This window comes from Alosa sapidissima, chromosome 24 (assembly GCF_018492685.1).
Source record: "Alosa sapidissima isolate fAloSap1 chromosome 24, fAloSap1.pri, whole genome shotgun sequence".
Lineage (NCBI taxonomy): Eukaryota > Metazoa > Chordata > Actinopteri > Clupeiformes > Clupeidae > Alosa > Alosa sapidissima.
Genome location: NC_055980.1, coordinates 19,095,970 through 19,108,469, shown reverse-complemented (window position 1 = coordinate 19,108,469; position 12,500 = coordinate 19,095,970). Strand labels below are relative to the sequence as shown.

At 44.1% G+C, this 12,500-nt stretch overlaps 1 protein-coding gene across 24 annotated transcripts in view; it reads right to left on the bottom strand.

The window, feature by feature from the left end:
• LOC121700107 (deoxycytidylate deaminase-like) overlaps nt 1–12,500 on the bottom strand; it is a 70,806-nt gene that overhangs the window by 16,071 nt on the left and 42,235 nt on the right. For 7 of the 24 annotated variants that reach the window (XM_042082828.1, XM_042082827.1, XM_042082822.1 and 4 more), the window contains one exon: nt 4,955–5,101. The exons of 9 other annotated variants lie outside the window; for them this stretch is intronic. In XM_042082828.1, the coding sequence (XP_041938762.1) occupies nt 4,972–5,101 (130 nt within the window). In that variant the 3' untranslated portion in view covers nt 4,955–4,971. Of the gene's footprint in view, nt 1–2,014; nt 2,131–2,902; nt 3,840–4,954; nt 5,121–5,722; nt 5,780–12,500 lie in introns of those variants that run through there. 8 more of the 24 variants (XR_006027109.1, XR_006027108.1, XM_042082829.1 and 5 more) reach the window with 6 other exon arrangements.

Sequence of the window (12,500 nt, the reverse complement as noted above, 5' to 3'; positions counted from 1 at the left end):
TAAGATTACTGTACAGGGTTTCAAAAGGTCATCGTGACTCATGCCATCCAGTGTTAAATGAGATGAGCTGACCGGCCTGCTTTCCACAGAACCTTGAGGCCCGCCCAGCTAAGTAGAGAGACCAGAGTGAGTAATTCATCATTAATTAATGAGAAGCATGAAGCTAAAAGCTCTAATTTTCTGAGTGGTGTGTGATTGTGGTGGTGGTGGGGGTGTGTGTAGGGGTGTGTGTGGGGGTTGCACTATTATGCAACACTGATACACACTGATAAACACTCTCTCTCTCTCTCTCTCTCAGACACACACACACACACACACAGTATTATGCATATGGAAGGGATGACCTAACCAGACCTGTCACAGAGTCATTCGTTCCTTTGGATGAGCTGAACAGCAGCTGTTAACTTATTTAACTTATTTGCTTAATAATAACAAATGCTTATTTTGTTTTACAGGTCACCACTTTCCCGTTGTCTGTCACCACATGTGCTGTGTGTGTGTGTGTGTGTGTGTGTGTGTGTGTGTGTGTGTGTGTGTGTGTGTGTGTGTGTGTGTGTGCGCGCGCGTGTGTGTGGACATATTTTCTAAAACACGTTTGATGCATGCTGAATTAGAGCAGCTGTTGTGTGTCTAGCTTTCATCTGTGCTAACTGGAGCTGACGGACACATTAATCTTCATACTGCGATGTGACATGATAAGAATACAGTGACATCCACATCACTGCCCTGTGAACACCCAGTGACACATCACACACACACACACACACACACACGCGCACACACACACACACACACACACACACAGACACACACACTCTCTCTCTCTCTCTCTCTCTCTCTCTCTGTGGCCGAATGAAACCGTCTCCATTTGGCTGGTGGAAAAAATGCCATTTGTGAGGCTGACATTTTCTGACCCATGGTCCCCTTCTGCCGAAATGCCAAAGGAGGGCCGGCGCTCGCACAAGGCCTCAGATTGTCTCCGCCCGCCAATTCATCCCCAAAATCACTTTTTGGTGACAAAGATGTGAACTGTTCAGAAACAGGCCTGTAACGGAGTGCCTTCCTTCCCTCTCTTCTCTCTCTTTTTTTTTTTTTTTTTTTTTTTTTCAAGCGGTCATTTGTCCTGCCACCCCCCAGCTTGTTCGTCCATCCCCCCTGTCCGAGAAAGTGTGGGAGGGTCAGATGATTTGAAGAGACAACAGTGTCGTTTTCAGCGATCATTCGTCTCCAAATGTCTAGATATGATGGATGAGGTCAGAGGATGTTTTGTCTTTTTACTGGATGGCTGAGGCTAGTGGGTGTACAGAACTCTTTCACTCACAATTTAATCCTTACCGAACACATCACAAATAAGCAAACTATGACTGTAGACCATAATACACGTTTCTTTTTCACATGTGTCAAACACAGGAACTTATAATACATAATGACATGTAGTGCTAACACATGTACAATGTCTGCCTGGCTTAGGTTGGACTTTGAAACAGTATCCCCTAATCAAGTACCGTTTTGTAAGATTTAACACAATCATCTGATTCTCTAGCCTCGTTGACACCAAACCCTCCTCTTGTTTTATATGTGTGGATTACATGAGTTAATACTGTCTGGTGAAGATGTCATGCGAATAGCCTAACTGGAAGTATACTTACTAAAACAAATGTTGACACGTTCAATACTTATTTCCTTCGCTGTATGTATGGATATTCCCAAGCTACTGATTCTCTGCTCCAGTAGAGCATTTACTTAGTTTGGCAGATCATATTGCTCGTATTGTATGTAATGTATTTTAAAATACATTTTCATGAAGATATGTAGTAATAAAATTCCCACTTTACAAGCCTCTGAATATTCTGATGTGATGTTAATGGCATTCCTGTAATGATTCAAACTGCATTTACACCAGAGAAAGTAGAGAAAGTCTAAGATTTATATGCCACTCATGTCCATGGCTCATAGGTTAAATCAACAGTAGTTAACTGGGCTTTCAGGCGAGCAATAAAGTGGGATTATTTACCTCGACCGCAGGGTCCCTCTCCACCAATCAGCGGCATGTCCGTGAGCAACACAGGAGGTATTTCAGCTGCTCACAGAATAACCCAAACCTTGGAAATCTCGACTCCAATGGACATCCTGCCACATAGGTTTTCACACACACACACACACACACACACACACACACACACACACACACATACACACAACACACACACACACACACACACACACACACACACACACACACACACACACACATAGTCTTTAGAGTAGTCAGACATGCTGACTGTTCACCGCTGACAGAGCTGTTCTCCCAAGTGCCCTACTTCTATGGAAAAATGAGCGTCTCCTTTTATCCAGAGACATCTGGAGAAAACTGCACTTGGCCTGAGAACCTTAGAGTGACACAGATGTGGGAACTATTCTGTAACAGAGCACTGACATTAGCTTATGTGTGTGTGTGTGTGTAGCTAACGGCTGCTGATGTGTTGATTTAAAGATGTCTCATAGATACTTTCAGAGAAATTGCAGCCTTTGCTCGGTAGCCAGAGTGAAACCCAGACAAACCTGTTAGGGCAGGCAACCCAAGCTATGTGCTTAGGTGACTGGCAACAAAATAATGGAAGATTCAACCTTCAAAGAAATCAAAGAAAATAATATGATCACTCTGAAATCACACATCTGGTTCACACCAAGACCAAAGTCAGCTAGCACCTGAAAACCATAATCAGAGATGCTTTGAGAAACTTTTGGCACAGCTAATGGCTTGCATAACCACTGGCAGAACACATGGCAGTATATGGCAGTGTTAATCTCTCTTTTTTTACAAGATTGTTAAGCTGGTATAGTGATTGAAGATCAGGAAGAATAAAAGCTTTGCTGAAAACTGATAGCTTCATCTCAGGGGTGGCCTACGGGTGCCTGTCCAGGACAAACTGAGTTTGTACCTCAAGTATGTACACAAAGCTTCAGAACTTTAATGTAGATGAATAGTGTGGTAACATAGTGCGGCAACTCCATTCTCAAAAGTTTTAAGTAGTTCCTCCTATGCAGTCATGAAGGGAGATCTGGTCATGATTTTATCTAAGTTCAGCGGTGAAGAAGTAAACGGACTGATAGTAACAATAATGAGAGGTCGTCCAGTGTTTGTCTTCTTGATGTGGAGGAAAAGTAGAAAGTAGGCCACGCCGTGAGAATAAACAAAGTTCTGCTCATAGATCTGTCATACCAAATCAAGCCCTTCACATGGATACACTTCAAAGGAACCGGTCCAGGGTCATTATTGGGATGGGACAGTGGAATACATTTGTACATTTTAATCTAAGACACAATCTCATGCTTACAAGACAGAGGGTTTCATGGGTCATTGAAGTACAGGTTATATAATCCTACTCTGTAATAAATGCATTTCAGAGAATACAAACATGCCAACACATGTTAACACAAGTCTGTAATTACCGCTATGGTGAGATTTCCATTGGACTCTCATAAAACGATAGCTAATTTTAAGACACTTTCACACACCCGGTCTTCAGAGGAGGCCATACAAGGATGGTATGGCATCTCCCCAGCAGGCTTCTCCAAACAAATAGAGGCTTAAGGGAACTTAAGCTAACGGCTATAAAGAGGCCACAGACATGGCTAACAAGCCATCTAAAGACACGTGTGTGTGTGTGTGTGTTTATGCATGCGTGTGAATGTGTGCGTGCGTTCACACAGCATGGGCATATGTCAGATGTCCCACGTGTGGCAGTGCATGCCTGCGTTGACCCCTGCGGTCCAAAGACCACTGGTCATGAGATCGTGGAGTATAGACAGCTGGGAATGTGCTTCTCTGAGCCGAGCTACCGTCTCAAACACACAACACGAAGAAAAGAAAAACAAAGAATTATTATTATTATTATTGTTGTCATTATATTATTTATATTATAATTATTGCTGTTGTTGTTGTTGTTGGTGGTGTTGGTGTTGAATTCATATCATCTTTCGAGACACTTGCGGACACTTTACAGTACACATGTACATTTATAAGAGAATACATACGAGATGAGGAAAAAGTGAGAAAAACATGAGTACGATAGAGAGGTAGGGGGTTGAGCAAGCGTAGTCGGATAGTGGGAGAAAGCAAGTGTGAGGAGCTGGGTTTTGATGGTCTGCTTGAAGGATGATGGGGTGGTATGGACAGGGTGTTTGGGACTCTGATCTGGACAGGGTGGTTGGTACTCTGATATGGATAGTCGGATATGGATAGGCTGTTTGATAGTCTGATATGGATAGTCTGATATGGACAGGGTGTTTGGTAGTCTGATATGGACAGGGTGGTTGGTACTCTAATAGGATAGAGTGTTTGGTACTCTGGTATGGATAGTCTGATATAGACAGGGTGTTTGGTAGTCTGATATGGTTGGGGAGGGCATGCTGCAACTATAAGACCCAGAACTTGATCTTACTGTTAACATGTCAGGTGCTATCTAAGATGTTTTGTGGTTACTTTAGTTACGTACATATTATGGGATGCTCATATCAAGGGGCGAGGGTCAGGTTGTTTCTTTAGAGCTTAGTCGACTGCAAAAAGGCACTTCAAAATCAGGTAACCGTCGAAGCGTTCGGCAATGTCCTAATGCAAGTCCACTTCATTTGGCTTTTAAGTTCTCAGGCATTTGCTTGATGCTCAGTGCTTGATGTCTTAAGTTTTATGTTGATCTCCCATCAGTGGCGGTGGCAGCCTGGCAGCGGGCCTAGCATCACTTAAGAGGGCAACCTGATGCCTTGGAGGGCCTGAGGGAGGGTTGCAGTGGGTGTGCAGTTATATGGCTCTCTACAGTTTGAGATTCCATAGGAGTCTAGTGTACATAGTTTATGGCCTTCACTATTTCTGTCTCATCTCTCTCTCTCGCTCTCTATCCTTCTCTCACTTACTCCCCCTCCTCTTTTCATCCCGCTCTCTCTCTCTCTCTCTCTCTCTCTATCTAGCTCTCATTCCTTCTCTCTTTCTTTCATTCTTCTCTCTCTTCTTTCAGCTCCGTGTGCGGCCTCTTCTGAGTGAAACTCTATCGGGCTGTGGTGAGCCTGCAGTTGTTGAATGTTTCTTTTTTCCCATGTGTCGCTAAGAGCCCATGCGGGGCCTCCCACACAGAGAGAAAGAGAAAGGGAAGAAGAAAGAAAGAAAAGAAGAAATAATATTTGTTTTTAAAAACAATAAAAAAAAAATAATGTAAAGTTACATTACAGTTACAGTTTACATTACATTACAGTTACAGTTGCCTCACACACACATACAACACACATACACACACACACACACACACACACACAGAAGCACGTGTGCGTACACACACACACACACAAGGAGAAAAAGAAAAAAGTTGAAAAAGAGAAAAACAATTAAATAACAAGTTAAAGAGGAGGCAGAGTGAGAGGGAAATAACAGGGCGATCCATGAGAGAAATGGGATGGGATGGGATGGGGTGGGATGGGATGGGATGGCTGGGTTCATGGGAAGGCGCGTGTGAGTTCCTTCCACTGCTCCAAGTCCTACATGTGCCCAGGGACAATATCAGGCTTCATGGAATATCAGGCTTCGTGGATCTTTCTCATCCAAAACATCCAGTCTCACATCACTGTCACTGTCACCATCACCATGGCCCACACCCACCCATACCCCACCCTAGGGACCCTACCCCAGTCCAGCACACCTGCCCATACCCCCACCCTAGGGACCCTACCCCAGTCCAGGACAGGACAGCTGCAGGCCCTCTCTACCGCACCGCTGGGGGTGCTGACCCTGCAGGAATGGGATGGAGAGTCTGATCACCTCTGAGCCAGAACTGGATCGCAAATACCCTCCTCAAATACCCAAATACCCCCCCCCCCCCCCCCCACCCGACCACACACCACACACACCACACACAGACGAACACATGCACACACCCTCATTCACAATAGATACACACACACACACAAACACACACACACACACACACACACACACACACACACACACACACACACACACACAGAAGCGAGCAAGTACTTCAGTGGCCAGCACAAAGTGCAGAAGCTGCAAGAGACAATGTCAATCAGCAAGAGAAACTGAAAGATAAGATAAGATAAGATAAGAAAGATAAAGAACTGATCCTTCTCTGACACAAAGTCTCACACCATAACGTCAGTAACAACCCCCCCCCCCCACACACACACACACACGCACACCCACCCACCAAACACACACACCCCCACACACCCACAAACAGCTGCACTGTCCTGCAGTATCACCCAGGCCCATCTATGGTCCTCTGCACCCACCTCCCACAGCCTCCCTCTCTGCAGGTCCACTGCCCCTGTATGGCTGTAGTGACGATGGGTCATCCAAGCCCTTCCCCTGGCCAGCTGTATTAATGTGGAGGTGAAGCAATGCTACGGTGGGAGCTTTCCGGCTGAGATAAGATCAGGGGAGATGAGAGATAAGAGACGAGTTATGCAGGGAAAGGCAGGGTGCGGAGGGAAGGAGTGGGTCTTGGGTAGGCTGGGCCAGGCTCGTTAAACCAGGCGACAGTGAATCAGAGAGAGATAAGAAACTCATCGAAACACCAAGGAGCGGCATTTGAGTCTCTTTGTGAATGGGAGAGACCTTTGACCTTCTCCTTTGACCTTCTTAATGTTCTGCTAAGATGGTGTCAACCCTGTTGTGACAGCAAGGAGAGAGGCGCGGCGTTTTAACTGGGCTTTAGCCTACAAGCCGAAAGGTCAAAGGTCACGTATCACATGAACCCTCCATCACAGACCTACCCAATCACAACACATAACACCATTCCTTCATATTATCGGTTATGATAGTTTATACAACAATTGGGTTCTATGGAAATATTTATTTGTTTCTGATTGGCTGAGAGACGTTCCATGAGTTGGAATATCCCTGGACATTTCAACTCAAACTTTCAACAGCTAATAATAAATCACTCTGATACAATGCAAAGATTCTATGACGATTTGGGAGGTTTCTGAGCCCGTTGGCCATGTTGGTCGGATATGCTATCGGTTGCCATGGGCAACAGCGACACAAAGACAGTGACACAAGAGCAGGAAAGACGGATTATGAGTTGATGTTGCCTGCACCACTCGGCCTCTGGCCTGGTGGCCACGGCCGAACAACACCCGTGGGAATATCCATGACCAATCCTACTCTCACTCATGCTATATTGCTTAATTGTACAACAACGTTACTGTCATTACAGTTTGTGCTATACAGTTTTAAGACATTAATTCTTATGTAATTGAGATGTCGCAATAATAGTTATATTGTATAACAATGTGTTATTAATGTGTTATAAGCATTTGTGTGCATATGAGGCCATCAGTATATGTAATAGACTGTATATAATGCAATAGTAAAGCATTACTTGTGAGTGCCACTTAAACAATGTGTTTTTGATATGTTATGTACATGTATAATCATGCATCATGGAAAGATCAATTTATTGTTAATGCGAAAATAAAGTGTCAACTATGTCACTATCAAGAAAAATGTATGTGCATTATGCATCTTCCTCCAAAGGTGTAATCCTTGATTAGAATACACATTTCGTCAAATTCACCAAAATTCACCTCCCATTCCTATAGTTGTCTGTCCGGTGTGTACTGAAAAGAATATCAGTATTTTGCACAGTCGAGGCTTATGAATGGCAAACAAAGAGCCATAGACAGGGCATGACTCTCAGATACTCCATAACACTGCTGGTTACAGGGCATGACTCTCAGATACTCCATAACACTGCTGGTTACAGGGCATGACTCTCAGATACTCCATAACACTGCTGGTTACAGGGCATGACTCTCAGATATTCCATAACACTGCTGGTTACAGGGCATGACTCTCAGATATTCCATAACACTGCTGGTTACATGGCATGACTCTCAGATACTCCATAACACTGCTGGTTACAGGGCATGACTCTCAGATACTCCATAACACTGCTGGTTACAGGGCACAGAGGGGATGGCTGCAGTTCATTAGTTAAATATAAACAAACTTTCACTAGATGACTAATCATTTAACCCTTGTGTTATCCTCAAATCTTACCGACACTCTTTATCCTTGGGGTCAATTTGACCCCAGCTAAATAAACCCTCAGAAAATGATTATAATTCATATTGTTACCCTGTTTTTTTGTGACAGGTACTTAACAAGAGTGTAATAACCACCATCAAAAGCCCTACAAAACAATCCCACCCCCCCACACCCCTTTATGAACCTTGGAACCCAGGCTGGCAATATTGCCCATCCAGTGTCAGCCGCCCAAAGGCTTGCTGTTGCTTCCCCTTTTGCTTATACAGTCCTGCCAGAATGACTTATATGTAATACTGTATGTACTTGTGTATGTAATAATGATAATGACAATATGTTCTCATACTATTCAAATAATAATATCCATAATGTGTCAAATATGCATGTATCCTATGTTTCATACAGCTGGGGTCAAACTGACCCTAAGGAACATCAATGTACAAAATATTTGTACAGGACATTGAAAACAAATTATTGTAGAAATTTCATGCTAACTCTGTTGTACCCTTCAATTGAGGAAAAGTCATCACACACACACGTCATGAAACATGAAGCAAAAAAAAAAGTGAACCATATATTTTATGATGTTAAACGTTGCTTGGGGTCAAATTGAACGGCATTCCTAAATGATCTACCACAGCCCAGCGTTAACTAAGCACTGTGCCATTTGTGCACTTGACTTCCATCCCAAACACACTCAGAGATGAAGAAAAGGACTCAGTCTCTCAGTTCAAAAAAATGAACATCACAAACAGCGTCTCCTTTTTTTTAAATTTGGGCTTCGCCAGGGTTGATGCAATCTCTGTTAGACCCTAGGAGAGGCACTAACACTTACACACACTTAAACACACACACACACACACACACAGACAAACATACTGTACACACACACACACACACACACACACACACATGTGGTTGGTTGAATTTGATTTTAAGGTATAAGCCAAGTATCAAAGCCTTGCAGATGCACACGCACAAACACACAAACAAACACACACACACACACACACACACACACACACACATGCACACACTGCCTGGAGAAGCTGCAGCGAGCCCTTGGCAAAGGCGAGCAGTATGCATGTCTCAGAGATGAGGTCATGGCAGGCTTTAACTGCCTGAGCTTCAGGGATACACAGACAAGCTTTAACTGGATATGGAGCCACAGATGGCTCAGCATGTCAAACCTACAGTAGAGCCCTGGGAGGATATGTGTGTGTGTGTGTGTGTGACAGTGTGACTGACTGTAATGCTCATACAGCAGCCAATAGTACACATACATAACACACACACACGCGCACACACACACACACACACACACACACACACACACACACACACACACACACACACACACACATACAAACACAATCATTCTAAACAACACATACACACGTGCACACACACTGCTTGTTTGTTTGCAATGTTGAGTTTAGGAGCCAAAATCGGCTGGATGTCTCACTTTGGTGATAGAATGCTCAAGCTCCTCAGTCCTGAGCTGACCTGCCCCTCTGGGTGTGGACGCATGCTGCCTGAATGAGTGTAAGAGATGAGTGGACATGTCTACCAAAAAGCAATATCTTATCGGCTATTTACTCCCAGGGCTTCTTTTAAGGTTTTATTTATGGGTTTATTGTGAAATGATTTACTGGATCTCATTCAAACCATCCATTTTTTTGGCCTGCATTCTTTGATATTTATGACTGTTGATTAATTCATAAGTCATTCATAATAACCGTTAGAATGTTGCAATTTGGACTCATACGAGTAAAAACAACAGGTGTTTTACTTTCTCAGAAATATTTTTCAGGTTGCCTGATCCTCACTCTTTCCTTCTGTCTCCCTCTCTCTCTCTCCCTCTCTTTCACACTCTCCATCATTCATTCTCTCTCTCTCAGTAATATTTACCCTCCCTCTCCCTCTCTTCCTCTCTCCCTGTGTGTATGCTGGCTCAGTGGAACACAAAGAGCTGCTGTGTTTGTGGCTGATTGTCCTCAGTGTACCCTGTCTGGCCTGGGCAACATCAGGGCAGCGTATGCCAGAGCCAGCCATGCCGCGCAGAGAGAGAGAGAGACAGAGAGAGAGAGAAAAAGAGGGATAGGAAGAGAGAGAGAGGGATAGGGAGAGAGAGATAGAAAGAAAGACAGAGAGAGAGAGAGGGGGATAGGGAGAGAGAGAGAGAGAGAGAGAGAGATTCAGCCAGCCTACCTTCTCTCCCACCACTTGCATTGACATCATACCAGCGTCCTACAGGATTTCTGTTCCTGACGCTCGTGCTGTGTGTGTGTGTGTATGGCTGAGTGTGTGTGTGTGTGTGTGTGTGTGTGTGTGTGTGTGTGTGTGTGTATGGCTTTATGTGTGTGTGTGTGTGCATGGCTGTGTGTGTGTGTGCTCTTTTTACATTGTGTTTGTTCCTGTCTCTGAAAGGTTTTAGCCCTAAGGGTATATCCGTTTTTTCCCCCCATGTCTCTGCGCAGAAAGCTTGATGTTTTGCGCTGTAGTGGGAAAGCCCCGTTAGTTACAATTCAACTCACAGTGTCTTTCTCTTTCTCTCTCTCCCACATCACAGTAGCAACATGCAAAACATTACGTCAGTGCTCAGAGGCCTTTGTGTGTGTGTGTGTGTGTGTGTGTGTGTGTGTGTGTGTGTTTGTTGACATCGTCTCCTTGCCGTGGCAGAGGTCTGCAATTGAGTGTGGAGTTTGAGATGTGTGTGTGTGTGTGTGTGGGGGGGGGGGGGGGGGGGGCAGCAGCAGAGTGAGAGAAAGAGAGAGACAGACATAGTGATGAAGTGGAGGAGGAGAAGTGGAGGAGGAGAAGTGGAGGAGGAGAAGTGGACAGGAGAGACACACTGTATGTGAGGGGGTGGGGGGGTGTGTGTATGGAGGAGGGATAAGGGCAACATGGAACTTTAGCTGTCCCCCCAAAGGAACATTGGTTGTGCTGCAATAACAACACATCACAAGACAGAAATGAAAATATGATACAATAGACTACATATAAATCACATCCAGGCTCTTCATGCACATGTGTCTGTTAAAGCATGTTTAAAGGTTGTATCAGCGATGGCGGGGTAAGGTCGCTTCTGTTGACGTTCAAACAAAACAGAGAGCTAGCTCACTACTCCCTCCCCCTCCCTCCTGTGCAATTGAAACTCTCCTGAACGCGCATCTCGTCGGTTATTGGTTGGAACACTTTATTTTGCCTTTGAGTGGTTGGCAACACTTGTTGGTAGCAATTGTTTTTGTGTGCAGATCTCAGAGGCTAGGCTGCCTACAGAGACACGTTTTTTTGACGGCCTGATTATGGGTCGGGCAGCTAGCGGATCGTTAGGAAAGATTAGATGAATGTGATCATTTATGGTTTATTTGGGCTTTTTTTGGGCCTGCAATCGCTGATACAACCTTTAATAAGTGAGGTTAGGTAGTGAGGTTGTCATCACTGTTTAGTCATACTGGAGTTAAACAGTGAAGAAGTTTCCCGTTTCCCATTTCCCGATCCCACCCCATCACCCTCTCCCACTCGCTTCCTGTGACTTCACTATCCTTTCTGAATAAAGGCAAAAAGCCTAAGAAATATACTTAAAAATATAAAAAATAAAATTAAAATAAAAAAAAAAACTGGTCCTGTCACAAGTCACCAGGGAGCAGGTAAGTGCTGGGGTGGAGACACAGAGGTTCTGTTTGGCCTGTTGCTACAGAAACAGCTCTCAGTGGCGTCTAGTGGCTTGTCTGCATGACTCTTTGATCTTGTGTGGGAGCGCCCCCTGTGTCTGTACCAGCGTACTGCATCGGCACATATCATCAGGAAAAACCTCCCCGCTTGCTGTTTCACTCCCTTTTAGCTTGGCAGACACACACTCATGTGTGTGGGGCTGCGCTGTCTCTGTGTGTCTGTGTGTGACGCATGCCATTTGATTCATGTATCAACCATTTAAAAAACTGTGTTTTTTTTTATTATTGCAGAAGCAAAAAGTAAATGGTGCGCTTTCATGATTTTTTGTAGGACATGGAAAAAAATACATACAAAAAAACACTCATATTTGAACAAGAGCACACACACATACAGATACAAACTGTAATGGTAAAGGCTACTACGCTTGGATTCTGAATGGGTCCTTTCTGCTTTCACATTTCCTGCTATATCTGCTATATATATAAGGTGATAAAATATTTAGCTTTCTAATATAGTAGATCCTGATTCGCACGAGAGATTAACACTGGTATTTAGCATCACACATTAAGAGTACTGTTTGAGATGATTTAAAAGGTTAGCCAGAGTTTAACACACACACACACACACACACACACACACACACACCTGATTCAAAAAGGCCCTGTTTGTTGAGGTTTTAAAAGGTATTTTGAGGGAATCCGCAAGGTAACACTTCAGACCATGTCTGACGTCATATCACAGGATACTGAATTTAGATGACATT